Raw genomic sequence first — 26795 nt, 5'->3', positions numbered from 1 at the left:
GTGTAGATGTGTATGCATATACATACTTTCACTGTCTCAACCAGAGAAAGAAGTGAAGTACTAAACCCACATCAAGAAATAAAAAGCTAATTACAGGTTACAATGTGGGATCAACATGACCCTAATCCTATCCTCAGCAGTTGAGATTGCACTTAGACAGCCACATTATACATGTATAGGTGCACCATCAAAGAGAATTATGAGGTGAATATATGAGCCTCTTCACTTATGGGAATTATTGTAGCCTTTCCTGATGTAAACATTTCTTTTTCTCCTTAGAATCACATTCAAACAGGAAGTAATCTTCTTCCATGGATGGGCCCCTTGATCTTCCATTAGCTTCAATGGATGGGCCACATAACATTCCACCTCAGTGGGAAGCATATCAAGCGTATCAGGTGCAGAAAAGAATGATGATTCCTATCAGAGTGACGCCTGTTTCCTTTGACTATTTGAGGCCAGAAAAGAATAAAAGTTGAGTTATAACCGCACCCACTGTTTCACCACTTTCTGTCATTCCGAAAATTACCCCTAGGGACCTGCAACAAGTTTTTAGATGCATCAGTGTTACACAAGAAAGAAAAAGAGTGAAAATAAAGAAAGGGTCATTTTAAAGCATGGCAAGAGGGGTTGTCACCGTAAGTACACAATGAATATGATTTTAAGCTCGCCAGTTCACTTTCACCGAAAAAATTCAAAGTATAAAAACTGGTAACTTAACTCAGCCTTGTTTAGTCTTGATATTTGATCGAGTATTTGACTGAAATTCAAGTTAGTACACAATGAATATGATTTTAAAAATAATATGTGTTAGTCCAAATTTCAAAAGGATCGGTGATCGGGGATGTCAGAGATAGATACCCAATGGTCTACCCGCTCCAGCTTCAATCATAAGGGGTATCGGAAAGATCGAGATTTTTGTGAGTATTCAATCAAGTTTTTTGGTTTAAGAAAACTGAGCCAAATTTTAACATGTAAAGTCTTGATCGAGTTCGAATCTACGATTTGTTATGCGTACTGCATTGAGTTCATTCCTCTTCAAAAAAACACTTCATCGAGTTCATTAATAGTAACCAGAATAAAGCATTGGCAACCGATTTGGTTACCACATATGCGAAGCAATTGGTGTCAAGCCTTGTGCCACATGCGGTTAGGATATTATGATTGCTACAATAGGTTTCTCATTCAATCTGGATTATCTGTACTCATTTATCTAATTGGGAATTGCAAAATTTAAAACCTTATTCTGAGAAGAAATTGAAAGCAATTGGTGTCAAGCCCTGTGCCACATGTGGTTAGGATGTTATGATTGCTACAATAGGTTGGTCATTCAATCTGGATTATCTATACACATTCATCTAATTGGGAATTGCAAAATTTAAAAGCTTATTCTGAGAAGAAATTGAATCTTGTACCACGCGAAGAACCTGAAATTGAGGTTGATTTGATATTGTATTGACTCTGCTTTCAGTTATAACTTTCAGCCATCGAATAAGAAGTCTAAAGCAGAGTACCTTGTGAATATGATTAGAAAAACAAACAAGGTTTTGCCTTTTCGAAACCAAAAGAACCACCTCAAACGTCAGCCCAGGAGCAGCTTGAGCAAACAAAGAGAAACCAAACATCATGACAACGGATCCACCAAGTGAATCCACCTGGCCAAACAGTACATAGAGAAGCCCTGCAATGCCCTGGACTGTCTCCAAGCTATGCAACCTGCTCCTCATACCAAACCATCACCCCTAAGATGAACGTTTACCTAGAAATCAAATTTACCAAGCCAAAGCTAGCTGCTACAAGTTCAGCAATTTGAATTCTCTGATTAAACCAATATTAGACAATCCTGCAACAACACCATTGGAGAGGCCAACAACATTGCCAGCAAACATGGAGCTCAACCAGAATTGGTTCGCAACAAAATTGAAAATGGAAAAGCCAATGAGGAAACATAATAGGATTAAGACTGTGTCACTGAACAGGGGAATAACTTGAAAGTAATAGGTGCTTGAAACTTCCCCATCTCCAATTAGTAAGCTCATTTTTTGGATTAGATATGAGAAAGTTATTGAAACATTTGTGTAGTATGAATCATAGTTCAAAAAGACGTATCAGTTATGCACACTCCCTAGCTTGACAATCTCAATTAGCTGATACTAATGGCCAAAATTTCAATTGATGTATTATACAAAATTACTTAAATGGCTATAAGTTCAAAGGACCACAGAAATGCAGTACAAAACTGGCATCCAAGCAAGAAGCATTTAGTTGAGAAGATAAACAGAATAAGGCTCATCACTTCAAAAAGAGCGGACAAAATAAACCGACAAGATTGCTACACAAAAGTCACCCACTCAAATAAGGCAGCCACGAAGTAGGAAGGTAAAAGATGTGATTGAGCACACTAATAAGAATATACTGCTACAAAAAAATTGATCATTGCAAGCTTCACCAATTAACCATCATAACAATATAAGTAATCTAATGTAGAAAAGTATAGGTTCTCCTAAAACAACAATAGTTAAAGAGAACAAACAAAACAAACCTAAGACTATTATTAAAGCCTAAATGTAAAATATGTGCATTCAAAAAAATGAATGAAAAAGTAAATGTAAGCTAAACATAGCTGAAGAAACATTTCAAGAACAAAACATAAAACATCATCTAGAAGAAATAGACAAATCAGAATAAAAGTACCACAATTTCTATAACTCCTCCTAGCACATGAAAGTTAATAGGTTAAGCATAGCTGAAGGAACAAAAATATCTTTTACGTTGGAAAAAAATTTCATCCACATCCTTGATCTTCATGCTATGAAAGAGTATAATCCTTATATAAGGGAAACTAAAACTAATTTGAACTAATTTATATCATATTAGTTCTGGAACATAATCCAGAATTAAAAGATCTTGAATTATTAAATCATATGTGTGGATTGTAAGATCACTGCCAGAGAAAGACGCATTGGACTTGAGCGACTCACATAAGAAGGTTTCCTCCCGGTAGCCAGAGTCTGTAAAAAGGAGTACCAATAAAGAAGACCACATTTTAACTACTCATAGCTATGGGCAATGAACCAAAAACAGAACCCCATCCATGCTTCATATGATGTAAACCACCATATAGAAGGCCACTTTTGCTCCGATGGTGACGGAAAGATAGAAGAGGTTGACAAACGGTGATATGCCCACAATATTATTGACAGAACGAAGGTTCGGTGCATAATGTAAAGCATAAAGTTCGCCATAATAATTGAAAGACTGAAATAAGCCGTTCTCTTTGCATCTCCTTTTCTAAACAAAGGATTACACTCACAACCAAGAACCAAACATTCCAAATCAATGGTAAAGATCAATTCAAATCAATTTAAAAAACTGCATAGCTTCTGCTTACCACAAATGAAGAAGGTAGCAATCCAAGCCCATGTCTTCAGTCCAAACACTATGTAATGTAAACCTAAGTACTATATGCACTCATTTCATACTTTAGTCTTTCGCCAAGTAAGTATTATTAACTCATTCTATCGTTAAGAAGAAACAATTGATTCTATGGCCAGTTGGTATGGTTTTCTCTATAAAGAAAGTTTGGAATCCTAGAGATCTCACACCTCAAAATCATTTATATGATAGAAAGCCTTCATTGTGTGGAGGAGAGATGTAGGGAGAGTTATCCCAAACAGCATTAATTAGTTTAATTGAATTTATTATTCAATTATAATATTTGTTATTATAATTATTAAGCTACGGGAAGTTGTAATTATAAGCAAGAGTATTGTTTTTACAATATGTCATGACAGGATTATTTAGTCATATGTAGTTTAAGAAAACAATGAATTATTCGCAATAACCATGACTTCGCATTCATAAATATCCGAGCTTCTCCACTCTACTGGAACCAATATAAAATGTTAAAATATTTTGTTCTTGTCACAGTGAAAGAAAGCTGTTAAGAAATCTACCTAAACCCTAGGATCTGATTATGATCCCAATGTTCAAAGACGTAAGCTTTTTTATTTTATTTTGCTGAGGGGATGACATCTAATTGCATGAATGTTTATATAGATATATAAAAAATGCATATCCACCATGAGAATTGACATAAAGGGGTATCTCAAACTTCGATACAAGAAAGCCAACTCCATTTTCAAAAAATGTTGCCTATCACGAGTTCACGACACATATTTGTACACATGGTGATTGATAAAAAATGTTTAGAAACATTCAATTGACCATTTACATTGCTTCTTCGGCAGCACTGTGTTAAATATATGACTACACATTCACATATACTTCTATTGTATTTTATCTTTAAAGCATTTTATTGCCAGATTTTGTAAAAGTAAAACAACATATTTTTTGCAGTTCATCATATTGGTTTTTCTCAGGGTTCCCGTGCTTAGTATTTTGTCCTCTGTGATTGGTGCCAAATATTTAGAAGAAAGATGTCTTTTTTTTGTTTTAATTTGATGAAATTCTGATCTCTGAGAATGAAATAGAGGGTAATACTGCAGCAGTTAGAAATAGATATTCACCTGCTACACGGTGGCCAACGAAGTTCAAAGCATTTAGACTGTTCATGGCAGCATAGATCTGCTTAATTGGGATTTCCTTAATTGGGATTTTCTGACGGCCATACGCTTCATTTATTAACTCCTTGGAATCTGTAGAAGTAAACAAGCCATTGCTCAATTTGGTAAGTGTTATAAGGGGTAAAGTTAAAGTGGAAGAATCTAAGAACGGAAAATGCTATGAGATGCCAGATTTTTCTTATGGAACATTAGATTTAGACATTTCTTTGCCAAGTGAAAATCCCTATGAGGCCCCCATTTAGTAGCCACAGACCTGTTTCAAAGCAAAAATTGAAAAGGTTAGAGAGTTTAAAATGATGCAGATAGAATGGGGATTTGATCATCTTCAACAAAAAAAAAAGTTTCACATGTGGCTATCGTAGACCTCAATTTACCATAAGTTTCTTGTTTGTTTACAAATAAGAATATCCCTAGGAGGCCCCCAATTATTAGCTATAGATCAGTTTCAGGGCAAAAATTGCAAAAGTTAGAGAAGAGTTAAAAATGATTCACATATAATGGGGGATTTGATCATTGCTCTTAAAAAAAAAAAGGTTTCACATGTGGCTATGCAGACCTCTTTGTACCATCAATTTGTTGCTTATCTACAAATAATTGGATGATTCATTAACAAACTAAGGAAAAAAGAACGAGTAAATATACAGAAAGAAACAGCATAATTGAGACATTTCAGTAAGCAAATCAAGATTAAGGAATCGGTTGGAAAGTCATCACTGAACAAAGAAAGCAGCATAGAAAGATAAGATTATGCACCCAAAGAGCCCTAATAGAGCAAGCTCACAATAAAGGATTATTCCCCTTTTCTAAAATAACCAATATCCATCTGCAATCACCTTCTTCAAGACAGTAGAGTTGTGAAAAGGAAATCTATTTCAGAGGTAAAAATCAAAGAAATACAAGAAGAAACACAAATCTTTGGAATGGAATTTCAATATTAGAGAACCGGAAAAAAAATCCACGTTTATTTTTCCATGGTTATAAAGAAACCCACTCACCATTAATAGAAAAAAAAAGCTATGAGTAAATTATATCCACAACCTATAAAATAAAAAAGTAAAAAATAAAATAAAATATCCTGTTGAGGTAAAGCATATGCAGACCCACTTATCAGGTAACAGAAAAGTTCCAAAGAAAAAATAAAAGGAAGAAAAAACGCATATTATAAAGGACCGGAGAGATTAAGAAGCGTAAGAGTTTGGAATTGCAGAGAATTAGAGAGGGTTGGAAATTCCAGATCCTTCCGGTTCCTAATCTCTTTGGCCCCAACTGGAAAAGTAAAACAAAAGAGAGAGAGAGTACCTTGAGGAAGACGCTTTATCATTCTAAATGTGTAAAGCTGAAAGTCGAATTGATAAGTATGGAAAGAGAACTCACTCGCCATTAACGAAAACAGAAAAGGTAAAGTGTAAAAGAAAATAAGGAGAGGAGGAAAAAATGCCTACAAAATCTCGCTGGAGATCTTCTATAGGAAACGAAGGTGATATGACGGTTCTGTGCCGTCATTGCCTGAAGAAGCAGTGATCGATAGAGTCGAGAGAGAAGAGATGGCGATGTGGTCGAGAGAATTAGCAGGGAAGAAAACTGGTTGGTTGAGATGACCATGAGTTCTTGGACACTTCATTTACAAAACATAATGACAAAAATGGGCTGATGTAACGGACGATGGAGATTACTTTCTCGAAAAACGTGAGAGAATCGAAGGTATCAAGTGATACACGTTGTGGGACTTTGACAACACGTGGAAACGCTAAACGCGTGGCTTACATGCGGCAGGTTTTTTTTTTAACGGATATGGAGGGCAAATCAGGAGGCTGATATGACGAGAATGCCCTGAAAAATTGGGACCTATTTGGAAGTTAAATAAAAAGAAAGGGCAGGATACAGAGAGAATTCTGACTAAAGTTGGTTGACGAACTTTCGTTGGTTTACGCTTTTAGAATAGTAAGGATAAGGATTATGGCAGTGCCAATAGCTAGCCTATCTAAACACACTCAGTCTTAACTCCTAACTCACAATTTTTGGGTCTCTCCTGAGGACTTGCGTGTATAGTCTAGAAGGTTGATCTCGTAGGCCACCACAAAGCAACCCATATGATTCAAACCTAATGCCGAATGGGCTTTTCATTTGTAAGATAAAGACCTACAAAATCCAGTGTTTCTAAACACAAATGCCGGCCAAAACAGTCATTCCACTATGAAGCTGGGGAATTTTGAAACTGTGACAAAATCACCATCATAGCTTTTATTGGTAGAATTCTAAATGAGGCTAGATGGATCAACGGTCTATGATAATTCGTTCAAGTTGAGTTTTGATCGCCAATTAGATCAATGGACCTGACAAATGTTTGGATTGCAGGAATTTTGTAGAAAAGATTGGAAAGGAAAAATATTTCTATATTTCCTTGCTTTTCTACACAGAAATAAGATGACTTATAATTCCTTGTTTTTTTACACACAAATAAGATGAGTTGAACCAACCTTGTTCAATTTTTACTTAAGGACCTTAATTTTTTGATAATAAACCTCTAATTAACTATAATCATATCATTTCCCTGTAAGTTTTAGAAAGACAAAAATTCCTAAGAAATTTTTTTCTGCCCTGAATGTTTTTTCTTGCAATCCAAACAGAGCCTTAGATTTTGCAAATTTACAGGTCTTCCATAAGAACGCTGCAGACAGCATCAAATCCAAGCTCTGTACTACCAACAAAGAAAATGACAATGCATCTAATTAATGAGAAAACAACAGTTCCACAGCAACATAAGTACATTAACAACTTTTCAATATATTTTTGCAGGTGTAAGAGAACAGTATGAAACCTTCCAATTGTTCCTAACTGTACTTGGTTCTAACAAACAGCCCCTTAAACAACCCAATATCAGCCTATCTAGAACGTATGAAATGTGGGCGGCATCAGAGCGTCATACCTTCCTCTCCCCTGGAAGTCGCCTACATATTCTCACCAAAATACAACATTAGCTACAAATGGAACCGACATGATAGCAGCAAACAAGGAACTCAATGGGTAGTGAAAATTAATGAACAAGCATTTAACAATTGCGTTTCCATGGATCCATAGAACTTCAATATTATCTCCTACTGCATATCGACACATACTACTGTTAAAACATACTACAGGAAGAAACATACTACCAGAGAAAAAAGTACAGCTATAAATTCTGGCTGTACGCTCAAAAACAATCCTTGCACGGTTCTGTTTTACTAGTTTCACAGTATGTGTCATAGTTATGATTTTTCAGTTAACATCCAGGGTTTAAGAGAAGTGGCAAAAATAGAAATAAGCTATTTTTTAACCCTAGGGATTAGTCGGAACAAGATCTACCAAAATAATTAATATGGGCAGCGACCACATTTTATATAAGATATTAGAGATTATTAATTACCAGATAGGTATTGTACAACCCCTTATATCTCAGTCACATGACACTTTTTTTTGTCGAACTTTGTGTCCTTACCCTACTTATATTTCAAGTGCATTAGGTTCAATGCCCATCTTTCTGCCTGGCAAGAAAAAAAAAATGGCAACTTCCTCCTGTCACTACTTGATGAGTCTAATGTTGCCTACATTTGTCATTAGTGTCATTGCCACAGCAACACTAGAGTCCATGGGTTCGACTACCGGAATGAGTTTCATTGAAGAGACCAAAGAAATTTTTTCTATGTATTTATATAAATATGGGATTTGCTAGGGACCATTACAGTCGCAGAAGGGCTGATGCATGAGAAAGCAGCCACCTCAAATGAATTAAAGGAATAATATAAAATCTGAGGATGTGTAGCTGCTCTCATATGCAACAGCCCTTCAGCGAAATGCCTTCTGCAATTGTCCCTAGCAAAAGGCAGAAGGCATGGGAACAAAATCGAAGAGAGAGTGTTGTCGATATACCTATATACAAATCTACTTTGAACATCATTAGATACATATATCTATGTTTCCTAAAATGCTACTTTCTTTTATTTTATATCAATTGATTTTTGTATTAATGGATTTCTGTATTAAGTACTTGAATTAATAGTAAATTATAAGCACAGAACAAAGTCGGTTCATAAACGATCTGAAAAGAGATTATAAATTTATGGAGCATTAATTGTTAGACCCCAATTTTGCATATCATATTCTCAGGAGAGAACATCCACCTTGGATGAATTAAATGAATAAAAAAAAAAAAAAGGGCAATGATATTTTCACTCCCCCGCAGTACGCATTCGCTCCCCTCTTAACGTGATTTGACGTCAAAAAGCTGTAAAGTTGCCCACTGTTCACGTTATAAGGGAGGTGCATGCATACTGGGGCGGGGGGTGAGGTGGTGAAAATATCAACGCCCAAATAAAAATTTCTACTTTCCCATATTGATCAACCCCATCCAAGCAGCTGCCTTCTCTGTCGGAGTTTTCAACTGTGGTGCAGATGAAGAATTCGCCATTAGAAATGAAGTAGTGCTGATAGCATTCCTTATATATGTGCCTATTTACCAAAAACACATTGTGGGGCCTACCATGTTCAAAGATCCAAGCCGTTCATTTATATCACCCAAAAAATCATCTCAAAAGGATATCCTCCCTAAATAATGAATATTTACAAAAGTTAAGACAACAAAAAACTCTTCATATGTTCAACCCCCCATCAGTTCTCTCACTTCTGCCTTGTACAAAAGTCTGAAAACTTGTTACCAATCTGAGACTTTTTATTGTTAAAGAATCTAAGATGGCCTGATGAATTCCCCAAATTAAGACCCGAACAAATAAGTATCCAAATGAATCGTGAACTAGACTTTAGGTGGATCCGATCCAAATTGGGACCTTGACAAGCCTGTGTCAATAGACAAGCCTATGTAAATACTCTGAAGGAATCTCACCGAACCCAAACTGGGTGACATCTCACGCCCAAGTCAGGAGTCAGGGTGACAAGATCAGGCAATGGAGTCATGGGCCCCTGCTTACACCTTTGGGATCCCAATCCAACATGATCTTCACCTTAAATACCAAGAACTCCCTGCATTGGTTGGGTCAAAATAGTTGAAAAAACACAAACTTCTTAAGCAATCAAAGAAAGGGAGCCATGGGTTATATGATAGTTCTTTAATGGCAAACAAGATTGGGTTATACGATAGTTCTTTAATGCACAAAAGAATTGTACTGATTCATAAAGAGAACGTGGCAAATAACATCAACTTCTCAAAAAAAATTAGACAAACTCATACTCGAGTAACCCGACAAAAGTAGATGAAAGATGGAACATCTGAAAGCAACATATGCAAGGAGAGGGGGTAAACAAGGACTGGTCCTGACCCAAAATTAGAGCAGATAAGCAGAAACATGAACCGAGGAGGAAAGAAGAAGCTACTGTTCGTGATGCAAAATTTGACGTCAATGTGCAGCAGATGGGGTCCACCAATGTATGGTGCAAGTTTAACTTGCTGATTTCAGTGCCTTTTTAAAAATAAAATCCAGTAGCTATTATGTTTAGGACTGTCAGTGCATACTAATTAGGACATTTGGTGGTGGACCGTGTGTGTGCGTGGCGGGGTGGGGGGGCAAGAAGGGGGGCAAGAAGAAAAGGATAGGTGCAGGGTTTTTTATTGCGAGTTGATGTTGATGGAGTTTTCTTTTGACTATATGTGGATGGAGTTTTCTAGGAAAGAAAATTCAATTCGAAAGATTTCGTTTGACTATATGTGGATGGAGTTTTCTAGGAGTAAACAAGATGAAATGTGAGAGAGAATCCGTAGACGAGCAGCAAAACCATTCACCAGTGGATCCACTTCTACGGTTATCTGACCGCTGATCATAGAACAAGATAGAACAACTTCTCCATTATGCACCATAGCTCAGGGCCGCAGAGTCACAAATTAAGAAGCCATTTTTTTTTAATGGAAAAATATAATTTTGAATGGGATAGAGCCTGAGTACAAGTACAAATTAAGCATGCATGCATAGAAAAGTAAATGCACACACATTGCGTACAGAATTGAAATGGCCTAGAATAGTGCATGTTTCTCTTATTGTTATTTTCAATATCTTTATCTTTTTTTTTGAAATGGCTGAATGATTTCATTAGATAAGGGAGCGGGCCGAGGAGGACCACTCCGGAAAGTACAAGAGAAACAATAAAAATAAAGATGAAATTTGAGTTGGAATTGGTAGACAAGTGGCATTCAGATAAAGCACCCTTTCCTTTATGACCCTACCCTTTTCTTTATGTACCCTACTCTTAATCAGAATTAGAGAGATCATGATAGAACTGCAAAAATAGACATCCATGAAAAGCAAGAATGCAATACAAGCGCACATATACATACATACGTGCAGAAACAATACACATGCCATACATTTATTTGAATTAAAGTGTGCCTCCAAACGAATGTTTCGAAATGTGGCTGCGATCCAAAATGCAGCCAAAGCAGATCCTATTCGACTCGGTGCAGCGCAGGTAAGCATTCAGTTCACGTGGTCATAACTTGGGAAGGTCAAATGAGTTTTAATTGACTTGGTAGAACAAAACAAAGACTCTGACAAGAACTGAGCCAAGGTAGAAGGAAGTTGAATTGGGCAAGTTGACAATTGACACAGGGATTTTTGAAACAGTGCTGCAAATACCAAAATGACATAGAATGGTCCATGTTTCTTAGTCACATTTTCAATAACTTTGTTCACTGAATTAAAAACAGCGTAAGAAAATGATAAGAAAGGAGGAGAGAGTAAATGTGAGATGGAATCAGTAGACAAACAGCATTTAGCACCATTCACCTGTGGATCCATCTCTACGGTTGTCTGGCCGCTGCCAACTAATGGCTTTTCCTTTATGCATTGTTCCTCAAGGCCTCACCACCAAAATCGGAGAGGCCTTAACTATCCAACAAATGCAATACAATATAATATAATATAACAAAATATTTATACATACATATGACGATAAGAAATGCTCATATCATGCACTGTCAGCGGAGCATATACAAAATGGCATACAATGTTACCTAGCACAGTGACCCAGATGGACAACATGTGAATAAACTATAAACTGGATAGTGTTCAGAATCAAGATTGACACCAATGTTGCATGGGACAAGATGCATATATGGATAGTGCGTTTTCCAAAAAAAAAGAAAAAGAAAATGAAAACATGACCTAAGAGTTCCAAAATTACCAGCAACAATAACTGAGTAATGGAACTAAATGATGCATACTAGAGACATGTTTCTTGAAAATACAAATAAGAGAAACATGGACGCATAAAATATTGAACAATTCTATTTCACATTGCATCTTTTTTTTAAAATAATAATAATAATTATTTATTAAAAGAAAGTGCAGATTACAACCTAATGTCAGTGGGCAGAAGTTGCCCGGTGACAAGACTAATTCTCTTTTTAGAAGTAATGAAAAGACATTATATTTGCATTTCATCTTGCTTCACTGAAAAAGATAAAGAGAATGATATTCAACATACAAATAAGAGAAACATGCACCATCCAGGCATATGCATGCTCACATACACATATATACATGCATAAACTATACACATTTCATACAGTTGTTTAATTCTGTGCGCCTCTAACCACCAAAATGGCTTAGAATTCCACATAATTCTTACCCGTATTTTTAATAAATGTGCATTGTATGGAAAACAACTTACATAGCATGTTAAGAAAATGACAAGGAAAGAACGAGGAAGGACGTGTGAGATGGAATCAGTAGACAAACAGCATTTAGTGCCATTTACCTGTGGATCCATCTCTACGGTTGTCTGGCCGCTGCCAAATAATGGCTTTTCTTTTATGCATTGTTGCTCAAGGCCCCACCACCAAAACCACGGAGGCCTCTTACTATCCAACAAATGCAATGCAACACAATACAATACAATACAATATAAATATTTAGACATATATCTACATATGACCATGAGAAATGGAAACACATACAAGCAGTTTACAAGTAAACCTCATATACCATGCCCTGTCAATGGAACATAGACAAACTGACATATAATGTTAGATGGTGAAGGGACCCAGATAGATAGAGTTAGTGCTATAAGCTATAATCTGGATGATGTACAGATTGATACCGATACTGCACGGGACAAGATGCATATATGAATAATGTGTTTTATCACAAATAAAAATGCAAATGTGTGATGCATACTAAAGATATGAACCTCTCACATGTGAGAAATAGTAGAAGCAGTGTTCATCTTAACTTCCAATTCCCTTACCCAGTCCATGAATTATAATCATATATGAGAAGTACAAATTACAGTTCTCCTTATTGTTAGTTTTGAAGCATGGAATTTTACAGTCTCCGCTGCACTAAAATCAGTAAAATTCAGAACTTTATAGAAAGGTTTGTAATAACACAAACAGAAAATGCTCAAAACAACCACATCTTATGTAATATCCTATCAATATTAAATACTTGTATGGTCTTTTTAACATGAAGAACAGTTACCTCCTTCACTTTATAAACATTAAAAAAAGCTTGTATGAAACATAAAGGTGCACTCAAATTTCTACTCAAGTGATAACAGCAATACAGAGAACTGAAGATAAAGTTTGAATGAAGAAATAGATGTAAGCACATGCAAAATTTTAAATTTCCACCAAAATCCACACGAAACGATCGAAATGTTTCCATTTCATTGCCACCATAACAATACCAAAACCGAAATGCATATTGAAATCAAAATTGTAAGTGCATTGGTGATTTACAATATCAATATGTGTTACCTAGTTATATTTATCTGAATTGCACGTGAAATATAGTGCGTGCTATGTATACATATTTATATAAATTACATGAGAAATGCAGTATGTGTGTACTACCTTCGAACGGCAAGACCACCGAGTAGCTTGTACCGGAGAGATGCCTGAGCAATAGCACAAAGACCTCTATTGTTAACCTTTTCAGCATACAATTCCACACTGTTCTCCGGAAAATTGAACCTCTTCTGTACAGCAGATGTCAATTCCCTAATTTTCCTTCCCTTCTCACCTATCCATTAAAAATACCCCTCAAACTCATTTCCTCTAGCCTAACCTCATTAAATTAAAATAAAATAAGAAATAACTGAATTACAGAGAAAGCAAGATCTTGTGATCGAAAACCAAGAATCCAGATCTAATATTTCAAAGCAGTTTCTTTTCTTTAAATCTAAAGCAAATCTTACCAAGAACGTTCCCGAGTATCCGTCTTCGGCGAGCTCTCTCGTGAGAACCTCGTTCAGTTCTGCGAAGAAAACTCCATCTGCCACGAACTGAAAGGAGAAAAAATCAAAATAAGAAACGGGGATTTTATTTCCTTGAATTTAAGGAAAAAGATTTGAGGATCTCTCACGAGTACGGGTGGAAGAAAGGAGATCGGAAGAATGGGATTGAGATTAGGGTTAGGGTTTATAGACCTTCGTCTCTTTACTCATCTGAGTCCCCATGTTGGAGTTCGGAAAGGAGGCGTCTGTTGTTTTGGAGGAGTTGATGAGATTAAAGCCCTCCAAAACCCTTACCAGTGAGAAGGCAGTTTTGCAAGCGAAATGCGAAAAATATACAGACGGCAGTGATAAATCGACCCCCAAATTAGGGCTGAAACTCGGGTCGGGTTTTGAAGAACCCAACCCTACCCGAGAAATATCTCGGGTCGGGTCGGGCTTTTTTTCCGGAAAACCCACGATTCCCAAACCCGGCCCTCTCGGGTAGGGTCGGGTCGGGTCGGGTTTTTTCACGTTGACACAATTTTTTAAGGAAAATTCTTGTTTGGCAAGGTAACTTAACTCATAGAAGCAAAACTTACACTCACATTACACTTGAATCAAACAATGATGTAATTACACTCACATTACACTTGAATCAAACAATGCTGTAATCAAACAATGTTGTAATTACAATCATACAATGCCGAATCAAACACTTTGAATCAACTCAACTCATACAAGCAGAAATTACACTCACATACAATAACAATGGATGCGTGGGTTTTCACTTTTAACTTTTAACTTTTAACTTTTAACTAACAATAGAAAAAAGGGATAATTACATTTACACCCCCTCTAGTTTCTGACACATCCACTTCCACCCCTATAGTTTAAAACGTGACAAATACACCCATGTAGTTTCAATTTGTTTAAGGTTTGCCCCCTCAGCTGAGGGTTCGTCCATAGATTGAAGGGTTAGGATGATCCGATGGAGCTGATTTTTTGGGCACACCCTATCTATGTCAGGACCCATCAAATGAACGCTATGGATCATCCAAATAATGTGGGCCCATACCCGAATCCAAACACTACCAAAAATTCATCCAAATAATGTGGGCCCACATTGTTTGGATGATCCAAAGCGTTCATTTGATGGGCCCTGACATAAATAGGGTGTGCCCAAAAAATCAGCTCCATCAGATCATCCTAACCCTTCAATCTATGGACGAACCTTCAGCTGAGGAGGCCTACCTTAAACAAATTGAAACTACAGGGGTGTATTTGTCACATTTTAAACTATAGGTGTGGAAGTGGATGTATAAGAAACTAGAGGGGGTGTAAATGTAATTATCCCTAGAAAAAAATGTACATACTATAACTTATGTAATTCCGGTCGGGTCGGGTCGGGCCCCTTCAAACCCGGCTCGACCCGAGATTCATGCGGGCTTTTGAATGCTCAACCCGGCTCGACCCGAAACCTGAACCCAACCCAGGCTATTTTCGGGTCGGGTCGATGCAGGTCGGGTAAAACCCGGCTCGAGTTGCAGCCCTACCCCAAATATCTCAAGGGAGATGATATTTTCAAAACCCCCCTCTCCAACCCGACATTACGCATGCGCTCCCCTTATAAGGTGATTTGACGGCTTCTTAAATCGAACCCTTATGGCCCTATCTAGCAGGTCAACTTAAGATATATGGGGATAGGAGATGATTTTTTCGCCCTCCTCAGGATAATGCGCCCCTTTAACCGTGATCTGACGTCAAAAAAGAACCGACGACTACTGTGGGACCCAATGTCTATTGTCACGGGCCCATCCCAGCCGTACGTACATCCGGTTGATTAAGGACTACAAAAAACATACGCTTCTGCTTCCCTACAATAGATTGCCCCAAAGGCATCAGGCTTGCAATGCCCAACAAACCGATAATGATTCATCAGCCATCTTGGATGCGTCTGTGGGCAAGCAGTATTGGAAATTCAAGCTATAGAAATTATGCACAGCAAGAATAGTGTCACTAGAGTTATCTCTAGTACGTGCTTGGCAACTGTGAATTTTTTTTCCCATAGAATATCTGGTTATAAAGTGGCGTGAGACGGGTAAACAGGTGGGGAGGAAGAGAGACTTGAGAGAACGACTAAAAAGAAAGTGAAAATACATCATACTCAGGTATCTCCTCCTCCCAACCTCCCTCTCCATTAAATATACTAACGGCCCGTTTGGATACCCCTTGGATTTGGATTTGGAGGTGAATTTGGATTTCCAAAATCCATGGATTTGAAATCAAGAATTTTAAAATTCACAAATTTATAAATAATGCGTTTGGACGACCACGTATAGATTTGGATTTCAAATCTAAATTAATTTTTTTTGTTTTGATGCTCTTTGGATTTGAATTTGAAATCTAACAAAACCAAAAAGCCCTAAAATACTTGATATAGGGGCATTTCAACCATTTTCCTTGATCCAAGAGTATTCTAGTCATTTTACCATATACGGGGGTATTTTGATCATTTTTTATGTCATAAGGGTGTTTTAGTCATTTTTCATGACTCAGGGTAATTGGTCATTTTCACCCGGTATAGGTGTATTCATGTCATTTTGCATGACCCGGGGGTATTCTAGTCATTTTACCTAATATGGCGTATTTTTAGTCATTTTAGTCATTTTTCATGAGCCATAGGTAATTTTCACTTGATATCAAGGTTTAAAATTTCGGTTTCGGTACCAGTTTCGGACCGTGAAATTTCAAAATTTTGACTGAAATTATTCAATATTAAATTTCAGCCGAAATTTCGGTAATTTCGGTGAAATATTAAATTAATATTAAAAAAACATATTTTTTGGGTCAAATTTCGGCCGAAATAAATGACCGTTTCGGTTTTGATGCATTTCGGTGTCGGTCAATTTCGGATTTCGGTCGAAATTTAAAACCATGCTTGATATAAGGGTATTTTGATAATTTTCCATGATCTTGGGGTATTTTAGTCATTTTACCCTGTATGAGGTTATTTTGATCATTTTTATATCATCAGGGTATTTTAGTCATTTTGCACGACTCGGGGGGTATTTTGTCATTTTTACCTGGTATGAGAGTATTTCGGTCATTTTGCCTGGCAAGGGGTTTTCTAGTCATTTACCTAATACGATGTATTTTGATCAACTTTTAATGTCATGTGGGTACTTAAGTCATTTAACACTTTTTTGGTATATTTTTTGTCATTTTAACCCCTTACGGGTCATATTTAGATTTATAAATAACCCCTCGCAGAAAGGATTTATAAATCCAAAAAAATACACTAATATGAGGAATTTGTAAATCTTGTGGATTTCACTCAAATCCAAATCCAGATGTCATAAAGGCTTGCCAAACGCCGAATTTAGATTTAAAAATCCAAATTCACCTCCAAATCCAAATCCAAGGGGTATCCAAACGGGCCCTAATATTCAGTGGAAAATTTGAATGGTTCCCAAACTCAGGGATATTTTCAAAATATTTTAAGTTTTTATTTGAATGATATTTTTTGTTCAAAAGATACTTGTATTGTGTAGAGGTATTTTGATTATTCAAGCGACTCATTTTAAATGAAAAGGTACTTTCGATTGGAATGGTGCCTTCGTGTCTTTTTATCTTCTGTAAAATAAGGCTTTGGGTGTATTTTCAAACATACACTCCTTTTCAACTCTTCTTCCTTTGTTTGAGTATGGGCATATAACATATTGATTGCTTTGAACTTGAGGTGCATCCCTTGATCAGAGAATGGGGTATGGGGTACGTTTGGATCATGATTTTAAATTTCGACCGAAATCCAAAATTTCGGACGGGGACCAAAACCAAAATTTGATATTTCCTGAAATACCAAATTTCGGTTAGAAATTTCTAGAAAATGGCATTTTAAAAAAAAAAATGTAAAAAAATTTCATTCGAAATTTCCGAATTTTCGGTCCCAAATTTCGAAGCTTAATACCAAATTTCAGATTTCGGTGGGGTCCGAAATAGGTACCGAAACCGAAATTTAAAACCTTGGTTTGGATGCAACCTTGTAGATTAGTGGCATAAGTAGTCAATAGGAATGAGACAAACATTTGTAATGTTTGATCCACCTAGGATTTACTTAGTAGAATAGTGATGGGTACTGCTTGGCTGCCGATATTGTAAGAGTAATGGGAGGGGGTGTCATTACCAATATGTAGAAAGAGAAGAGAGAGAGAGAGAGAGAGAGAGAGATAAGGGTGCCAATTTTGGCTAGGGCTCGGAAGCTCGCTCGTGCTCGGCTCGGTTAAAGCTCGGCTCGAATCCTTAACGAGCCGAATCGAGCCAGCTGGCCAGGCTCGTTAAGCTTAACGAGCCGAGCCCAAGCTAGGCCAGGCTCAGCTCGTTAAGGCTCTTAAGGATTTAATATATTTAAATATATATATTGTACATTAATATATACACTAAAAAGGTTGTCCATGGAGTGAAAGGAGGAGGCAAAATATGTCAGTTCTTTTTTGGAACCCCATTTGTTACTTAGACCACCGCCCGTGGTGTAAAAAGAGTAGTAAATTACACTAGATAGGGTTGTCCAGGGAAGATGAGGGGTGTGAATATATCATTGCCCTTAATATAACCCGAGTTCGGTAAGGCTCGCGAGCCTGGCCGAGCCAAGCCCGAGCCAGCTCTTGAGCTTAATGAGCCGAGTCGAGCTGGGCCAAGCTCGGCTCGTTTACACCCCGAGAGAGAGAGAGAGAGAGAGAGAGAGAGAGAGAGAGAGAGAGAGATGTATAAGTAGGGAACATGGGTGCGACATCACCATATAAGCAATAAATACCTTTGAATCTTGTCTAGTAGTCTCTAGGCATTGTGGTGCTAAATTGGCTACCAAACATAGGGGTGCAACTCAAGTCGGGTTGGGTTGGGTCGAGGCCAGCCTGAACTCAACCCCAGGAAGTTTTTACTAAACCCGAACCTGACCTGACCTGATTTCCAACCCGACGAGTTTTCAATCCGATGAACCCTTTTTTCCAACCCAAACCCACCCCGACCCAAGTTCAACCCGACCCAACCCGTGATTTTAAGCTTACAAAATAAAATTGATAAAAAAATGTCGAGTTTCACTAGAGTTGGGTTGCCCAAGCACTCAACCTAAACCCGAACCCAACCTAGCCCGACTTTTTTTCTGGTTTAATCCAAAGTTGCACCCCAAACCAAACACCATAAAAAGTTGCCAAAAGAGCATTTTTCTACTTGGGACATCCTCGAGGATGCCATGCATGTGGCAACCAAACAGGCCCCCACACCTCTTCCTATTTTCCTTGTGGTTGTTACCTTAATTAGTTAATTGGCTTGCCTTGCCTATCTCTGGCTTTCCTTGCCTATTTGCCATTCATCGTTCCAATTTGTCCCAACACAAATACGGCTACAGTTTCAATGGTTGTTGTCATTTGAACAAATTTAGAATAATATGGACAAAGATAGAAACTACACTGGAGTTTCCGGCAAACCGGGGTTACGAAGTCCTAGCTATGATACCATTTGTAGGGAACTAAACCTGGTAGAACTCAGCCCTAAAAGCTAGCCGTTAGAGGGAGGGTGCCCATTCCCTTATATGTCCATCCACATCTCTTCACTTTACCGCTTCACTTTACCGGTGTAGTCCCTTATATGTCCATCCGCATCTCTTCACTTCACCGATGTGGGACTATTTGCTTTTGCGTGGAACCCAACACCCCCCGTTTGAAGTTGTTGAATATGGCACTATTGATAGAGATGCAATTATTCCTATTACGCCCGTGCCGAGGAAAGTAGAACCAAAACTGAATTATGAGGAAATAATTAAAGGATCCAAGGAAGTTCTAGACACCCGAGATTCCTAAGGATGAGATATACTAGGTGAGGCATTTCGAAGCAAATACATCATTCTCAATTTTGATTTTTTTCCCTGCTTACTGCCTATTGTTTGTACATTTTAACGACCGTAATTCGGAATTAGATTTGTGATTATAATTGCCTTGGATAATGAAAGTGCTTCCAATCAGTACTCAGGAACTGTCTGTGGAGTTTCTCCCCTGCTGTTTTCATGCATTTTAAGGCAATATTTCAAGACGTGAATGGGCCAAAAAATGGGTGAGTAATCAGTCGACGCGGGTATAACTCGAGAGAATCACTGATTGATTTTACATGGTAAAAATATGGACAGAAGAAGGGGGACAATGTAGAAGAGAATGAGGAGATGACCTGGAGGAGTTTTGCATGTTTGGTTTAAAGTCACAAAATGGGTCTTTGGAACTTTGGAAGTTGCTTCTATAAGGTTAAAATCGTTGGTCGTCAATTGCTGAGGGAGGATCACATTCATACGTTTAATTAAAATCTTCTTTGGTTATCAAGAGCTTCTCTAAAATTAAAACTCTGTTAAGGCAACAAGGCACAGTATGGAATGTGGTGGGGTGGATAACTTTCAAATTAACACAGAGGACACCCACTCCATGAAATTTCATGGCCCACCAGATCGATTGCCCGATCCGCATACATTTACCAGGTGTACGATGAAGAGGGTGAACCCAATGAACATTTTGAATTGAAGGCTAACCTACCAATAAAAAACAGTAAAGGCTAGTCACGAGTGGGCATGCGGGACCAGTTACCCGTAATTACAAAATTCACCCGGTGAACTCGACCGAGTCGAGTTTGCGGTCCGAAGAGATCCACGTCCGAGTTTCTTGTTATTGCAAAAACTCAAAAAAGAGAAAATTGAAGAGCAAGAAACGAAACCCTAATTTCAATTCATGAGCCGTGATAAAGATGATTCCGGGAACGCGAAAGAGGGAGAAATCAAATGCTTTCTGCGTCAAAGATACTTAAAATCACTTCCTCCCCCTCCCCATTTCGCTTTCTTTCTGCTGTGCTTTTCACAACAAAATCCAGTTCTCTCTCAAAAACCCTCGACAAAATCTTGAATGCCTTTTCTCGAGAAAATCTCGGACTCCTAAACCGGATATCTCTATCCGAGTTGAAGCCCGACCACGTAGAACATGTCATTCGTCTTCTTCAATCCAAACCCAATTCAGCAGTTCATTTTTTCGAATGGTCTGAGAATTTCCTAGGGTTTTCTCACACTCCTCGGTCTTTCTGCGCCATTGTTCATGTATTACTCCGTAGGCGCTTGTTCGATCCTGCTAGACCGATTGTTGATCGGATGATCCAACGGCTTGGAAATTCTGATGTTTTTTCCGAGTTCTCTGATGGTTTTCGTATTTATGGTTCTAACCCTAGCACTGTCTATAGCTTCCTCGTTGAATGCTACTGTCGTGCGGGAATGATCGATCGTTCTATTGATGCTGTTATTCGAATGCGAAAAATGGGGATTCCCATTTCATTATACTCGCGTTTAAAACTGTTGAATTCTTTGATTGATAACCACCAAATTGATTTAATTTTGGAAATCTATGAAGAATTGTCTGATGGGTCATTTAGACCGGATGCCTCTGTGTATAATGTGGTGATAAATGCATTTATCGAGAAGGGTGAGGCCAAAGAGTGTTTGGACTTTCATCGAGCTATCGTGGGGAGAGGCATTATTCCAGGTACAGATGTTTGTAATAGGATTTTAAGTAGCCTATGCAAGGGGAATCAGATAAGTTTTGCACTTGTTTTCTTTGATATGCTTTTAGATAAGGGTCCGAAACCAAATGTGATAACATTTAGTACTTTGATTGATGCATATTGTAAGGTAGCTAAATTGAAGGAGGCACTTGAACTTTACAAGATTATGACTGAGACTGGTATAACTCCCGATGTCATTGTTTATGGTATTCTCATTAATGGTTTTTGTAAGGAAGGTAGAATGGAGGAGGGACATGGTATTCTTTCAGTGGCTTTGGATGGTGGAATTAAGCCAGATGTAATGATATTCAGTTCACTTATGGATGGATATGTTAGGATGGGGGACATACAAAAGGCATTTGAGTTATATGCGAGGTTGCTGAAGGAGGGAATCTCACCAAATGTTGTTACTTTTAGCATTCTTATAAATGGATTGTGTCAGAAGGGTCTAGTCGTGGAGGCCAGTGGTCTCTTTTGCAGGCTTATAAAGCAAGGTCTTGAGCCAACTATTTTGACATATAGTAGTCTGATCTATGGCCTTTGCAATTTGGGAAATTTGAAAGATGCGTTTAATTTGTACGAATATATGACAAGGAGGGGTTGTATTCCTGATGTTGTCATTAATAGCATTCTTATAAAGGGTCTTAGCAAGGAAGGTAGGATTGGTGATGCTGTCAGGTTTTTCTTCAAGTCGGTAAAGAGCGGTTTCGAACCTAACCTTGTTACATACAATATATTAATTGATGGTTTGTGTAGAATAAAACGGTTAGGAGATGTGTTGAAGATATACAGACAAATGAGAGTTGATAATCTAGTACCGGATGTAATTACTTTCACGTCTCTCATCAAGGGGGTAACTGAACAAGGGAGATTGGAGGAGGCACTTGGTTTTCTCTTTCAAATGCTGAAAAATGGCCTGTTACCTGATGTTGTAACGTACTCCACTTTGATCGATGGGTTCTGTAAAAAGAAGAATGTAACCATTGGATTAAGGGTATTTCGGATGATGCTTAGTAGTGGCATTATTCCTGATATTTTTACGTACAATATTCTCATTAATGGTCTTTTCAATGAAGGTCATGTGGCAGAGGCATCTCAGCTTTTCCATAAGTTGATAGAACATGCCTTAGAGCCTGATGTTGTGACATACAACACAATGGTCAGTGGTTACTGCTGTGCAAAAAAAATGACCAAAGCTGTTCAGCTTTATGAAGAGATGACCGGTAAAGGACTCCATCCCAACACCATAACTTTTACCATTTTAATTGATGCTTTTTGTAAAGAAGGTAGAATGGATAATGCATTGTTGGTTTTCGGTGCAATGCTTGAACTGGGGCCTGCACCGAATGTTGTCACTTATAGTTGTTTGATTGATGGTTACTTCAAAGCCCAAAATTTTCAAAATGCTATTGAAGTTCATGAGGAGATGCTTAGAAACCACATCTCTCCAAACATTGTTAGTTACAGTGTCCTTATTGATGGTCTTTGCAAAGAAGGTCGAGTGGAGGAAGCATCATGGGCTTTTCACTGTGCCATAGACAGGGGTTTGTTGCCTGATATTGTGGCATATGGAATTTTGATTCACGGTTACTACAAGGTCGGAAGACTAGCCGAAGCCAAAATGTTGTACAATACGATGGTGGCTGAAGGTGTGACACCTGATGATTTTGTATGCAGCATCCTTGCTGAATGTCTTCGAAGAGGCTATTAGATAGGAGAATATAGCGAAGCCATCCAATGGCTCTAGGAAGGAGATAATTTTACAACCTAGCTGTTAAGTGCCCATTGAAGAAAATATGGAGGGGTGATAGTTCTTCAGCTTTGTAATTCTGAAGATGCCAATGTCATATGTTGTAAATGATTGTATCATTAAATGGTTGATGTAAATCAATGGCACCGGTTGATTGCATTTCATGGATTTTAGATATTATACTTATAATTAAAAATATTCACTTAAATAATATCTAGTGATGAATATGAGGATAGTGTGAAACTGCACCATAACTTTTATGAGTGACTATTATTATTCTCATGAAGCTTTGTCACTTGTGATTTCTTGCCTAGTATGGTCTTTTCTAGTCCTTGTGAAGTTACATTCATTTGGATTTCTTTGGTAACAGAATCTTCGAGTTGGGAATGCAATTCTATTCAGATTGGGAGTATCAAACTTATTTAAGCTGCATGTGCAGTCTTACTAAACTAGCCATGGTTGCAACAAATCCGTCTTTTGACACTTGTTTAACTTCACAGCCATTGGACTGTAATTTAATGCACCCTATGGCATATTTCCAACCATATTTTTTCTTTTCTTTTGAATGACAAAGGAGTATTTAACATATGAGAAATTTAAATGAAGAACCATTTGCATCGAGAATGTGAAACTGTTTCCATCATTGGTTTATGTTGTTTGTAGATGTCTTACTGCAGAGCCATTTCCTGGATGCACTAGGTAGAGAGGCTGTCAGTTTGTTGTAAGTAAGAGTTCCTGATTATTAGATTTGAATGTGCCCGATTGTCTTATCTGATGCTGATCAATGGTTGGATATAATGGTGCTGCAAACATACTTTAGACATTAAAATTGAATCAAGGAGAATCAGATTTGAATAGTTAGTTGTTGGCAGGTCATCCGTTTCCTTGTTTGGACTCGAGGTCCGTTTTCACTAGATGAATGTCAATTCAATATCACTGTTTGTTAAAGGACTAAAACCCAACCCAGCTGGCACTGACACAAGTATTGTAATGCTGGACTAATGGGGGTTTTAGTTTGGCAACTGCTAGTCCTTTTGTTTCACCAGTTTCATTTTCTTTACATATGTTAAGTGGTTTCCTAGTTAGAGTCAAAATGCTGTAATCCTTTAAATGCTGACTAATCTAATTTCTGACAAATAGGATGAGAAGGATATACACAATTATCTAATATACCGGGCACGTCTTATTTCGCTCAATGCTTTCAAATGAGCCTATACCGTAAATAAGAGAGTGTGCCTGGAGCATACTCAATTTTTTGGTTGATCTTGCTGGGCCTACAATGTAGAGTGTTGTGTGTTGTAAAAATGTTCTTGTTGCAGATACTCCAAACTATTAATTTATGCTCTTGGAACTTGTGGTGGAGTCCATCTAGTATGTGTTGAAGGTGCCCTTGGCCTATTCCGGTGACATGGCTTGACTAGATGGCAGGGGAATTGGATACTCATGTTTCTTTTACTTATATATAGACCATACCTGCCGGTCTGTTTGGAATTTTTAGGTAGCATGTTCTGAAACCATGAACCCTTGGGATTTGGGATGCTTTTAAAGATGACAAAGGCGAATGAATGGCCTCTGTGGGCCTTACTGTATTTGAAGGCTAACAAGAAGAGGTGCTCTTCTGTTGGAAGGGCTTAGAGTTTTCTTATGGTCCTTTTTTTCTTTTTTAATGATTCCTATGGTCTTCTTCCCGCCCCTTCACATTGGAAGGTGGATCTTAGGGTAATTCATTGGGAAAATTGAGGCACCCTCATTGCTATTTGCCAATGAGATGGAAAAGATACATGTCATTTTCTTTACTTTGGAGGTCTGATTTTACAAAGTTCACTGACAGGCAAATGATTTTCTGGATACTTTCCCTAACTAAATAACTAATCTCAAGGTTTTCCTTGTGTATTGGGGCTTGTCTTCCTTGTTTATTAGAGCTATCCTGAGTTTTTTAGGATGCCCCATCCATTTCTCTTGAAGTTCTATTTGGGTAAGTTTCCCTCTGATTTACCATGGACCATTAAAACATGTTGATAGGAGGGGAAAAAATGAATCCAGTGAGATAAAATTCTTTTTGTTCCATCCCAGGGTATCCTCTCTGAAGGTGGAAGCCTATCAAAAGAAAGGATGACTTTTTCTCAAGCAAGCTTTCAATGCACCTATAAGGCATCTTAACTTGAGGTTTATTGTTAGAGAATCAGTATGACCTGTTTATTGTTTGTTTAAATACATAAGGAAAGGTTTTTTTCATTTGCATTTTATGTGTATAAAATCCCTAAATATTCTTCTATATAAATAATAAAATATGTATGTATTTACTTATGTGTGTATAAATCCGAGTGGAAAATATAAAAGTCTCAGTTTTTAACACCTGACATAAGATATTCCTAACAATGAGCTAGCTGTCTATCATCTAAAAGCATGTTCATCATTTTTTGGAATTTTACTTTCATCTTCTTATTGCTTACCGTAGCATCGACTAGAGTAGCTGGAAGTGGGATTTAAGCAACTCCTTGTTAATGAAAGTTTTGGCAGTGAATTATGATCTGATCACTGTTTGTGTTCACAAGTTTTATACTGCTTTTTATATGAATTCAAGTTGCAATAAATAGGGATCTGGTTTGTTTCTTCTGCAAAATGCGTCTAAGTTGCTTCTGTAAAATGGACCTCTATATTTATCAACTATTTAGTCTACTCTTTTTTGAGGGATCACATTTGCATGTTTGATTGCCATACTAAAGAACTACATGGACAATAAATGGATATGAGACTGTTTCTTGTTCTCTAGAATGAAGATTCCCTTCCATAATCAATGATTGATCACTATGTTGAAACTATTTTTTGCTTGTTTGCTGGTTGTTTTTAATGCTGTCTGAATATTGGCTTTTTGTAGAGTTATGTCGGAGACGTATTGATGCATGAATTACATACATCCTCATGCATCACTCCCTCTTAACCTTTTTTCTCAAAGATTCTATCACATGTTTTGAGATTTTATACCTTGAATATGCTTTAATAATGGGGTTAATCATTTTGTGGAAACAGGAATAGCTATTATCAAATGGGTAAGTGGTATAATCCATAGAGATACTAGCAACCCTCATATTTTGGTTTGGCCAGTCCAGAGCTCTCATCTGTGCTCGTGTTTACATGTCTCTTCATGTTTGCATGCGAAATGCATTCATCCATGGACTGTTGCTTTCTCTTTCTTTTTCTGTTTGAATGCTTTGTGGAAGGTGGGAAGCATTTTCTGTTTTTGTCATTTGGTGGAGAAAGTGGAAAGCAGTTATGTTACAGTAGGATTAGTTTTAGAAGCAGTCACTGTTTACAAATAAATTTGGGAATATAGTCAGCATTTGGCGTGAGCATATAATACGAGTATAAGAAGAGAAAATACGTGGAAGGAAAATCATAACAATTTTTATTATGCCAAGTCAAAATTATAATAATGTTTCTAACGTCCTAAAATACATTGTGAAAATACAAAGAAGAAATTCGCCAACTGTGTTGAATGTATAGATGCAAGGTGACAAAACAGTGACGAGCGAATAAGTACTGGCTTAAGTGTGCAAGTGTAGAACAATCAAACTATCTGATATTACAGAGGAATTCATAAACATCGAATCCATAGGTGCAAGGTGACAAAAGAAAGTGACTGAGAGTTATGTACAATCGGGACTAGTTGATCTTTGCTA

General features: G+C 37.5%; 2 protein-coding genes, 1 long non-coding RNA gene and 2 other non-coding genes across 10 annotated transcripts; 1 reads left to right on the top strand and 4 right to left on the bottom strand.

Moving 5' to 3' along the window:
* Window positions 1-73: 73 nt before the first annotated feature.
* LOC143877015 (uncharacterized) lies at window positions 74-6211 on the bottom strand. 2 transcript variants are annotated; one of them, XR_013250522.1, is made up of 4 exons: window positions 6029-6211; window positions 5886-5922; window positions 4530-4839; window positions 74-539 (listed from the first exon to the last, which is right to left on the bottom strand). It is a non-coding gene; the product is annotated as an uncharacterized LOC143877015 (long non-coding RNA). The 2 variants fall into 2 exon arrangements; XR_013250521.1 differs by having other exon boundaries at window positions 5886-6209.
* Window positions 6212-7284: 1073 nt separating this feature from the next.
* Window positions 7285-15476, bottom strand: LOC143877014 (small ribosomal subunit protein uS3z-like). 5 transcript variants are annotated; one of them, XM_077378716.1, is made up of 5 exons: window positions 15345-15476; window positions 13998-14170; window positions 13767-13853; window positions 13423-13586; window positions 7285-7534 (listed from the first exon to the last, which is right to left on the bottom strand). In XM_077378716.1, the coding sequence occupies exons 1-5, from the start codon at window positions 15397-15399 to the stop codon at window positions 7507-7509; spliced, it is 507 nt and encodes a 168-aa protein (XP_077234831.1). In that variant the 5' UTR covers window positions 15400-15476; the 3' UTR covers window positions 7285-7506. The 5 variants fall into 5 exon arrangements, 2 of the variants coding, with proteins under 2 accessions (XP_077234831.1, XP_077234830.1); XM_077378715.1 differs by lacking the exon at window positions 7285-7534 and adding an exon at window positions 9004-9599; XR_013250519.1 differs by lacking the exons at window positions 7285-7534; window positions 15345-15476 and adding an exon at window positions 9005-9599 and having other exon boundaries at window positions 13423-13591; window positions 13934-14167.
* Window positions 11307-11472, bottom strand: LOC143878052 (small nucleolar RNA snoR143). Its single transcript, XR_013250876.1, has one exon. It is a non-coding gene; the product is annotated as a small nucleolar RNA snoR143 (small nucleolar RNA).
* On the bottom strand, window positions 12280-12451 carry LOC143878053 (small nucleolar RNA snoR143). Its single transcript, XR_013250877.1, has one exon. It is a non-coding gene; the product is annotated as a small nucleolar RNA snoR143 (small nucleolar RNA).
* Window positions 15477-20448: 4972 nt separating the features above from the next.
* Window positions 20449-23326, top strand: LOC143876450 (Tetratricopeptide repeat (TPR)-like superfamily protein). Its single transcript, XM_077378144.1, has one exon. It carries the CDS (start codon window positions 20599-20601, stop codon window positions 23074-23076), a length of 2478 nt encoding a protein of 825 aa, XP_077234259.1. The 5' UTR covers window positions 20449-20598; the 3' UTR covers window positions 23077-23326.
* The last annotated feature ends 3469 nt before the right edge of the window (window positions 23327-26795 follow it).

This window comes from Tasmannia lanceolata, unplaced genomic scaffold, assembly GCF_043159265.1.
Source record: "Tasmannia lanceolata isolate RefF3 unplaced genomic scaffold, GAP_Taslan_0.1 ptg000005l, whole genome shotgun sequence".
Lineage (NCBI taxonomy): Eukaryota > Viridiplantae > Streptophyta > Magnoliopsida > Canellales > Winteraceae > Tasmannia > Tasmannia lanceolata.
Note: the sequence above shows the minus strand (reverse complement) of the source record. Positions and strands in the feature narration are given on the sequence as shown.

What these genes read in the sequence shown, in the direction of transcription:
- LOC143877014 (XM_077378715.1), bottom strand. Translation starts at nt 15,399, where the DNA reads ATGCGTAATGTCGGGTTGGAGAGGGGGGTTTTGAAAATATCATCTCCC. An exon ending in AGATGAGTAAAGAGACGAAG is followed by an intron (nt 13,854 to 13,997) that starts GTCTATAAACCC and finishes TTCTCCTTTCAG; the next exon opens with TTCGTGGCAGATGGAGTTTT. An exon ending in GGTGGTCTTGCCGTTCGAAG is followed by an intron (nt 9,600 to 13,422) that starts GTAGTACACACA and finishes CAACCAATGCAG; the next exon opens with GGAGTTCTTGGTATTTAAGG.
- LOC143876450 (XM_077378144.1), top strand. Translation starts at nt 20,599, where the DNA reads ATGCTTTCTGCGTCAAAGATACTTAAAATCACTTCCTCCCCCTCCCCA.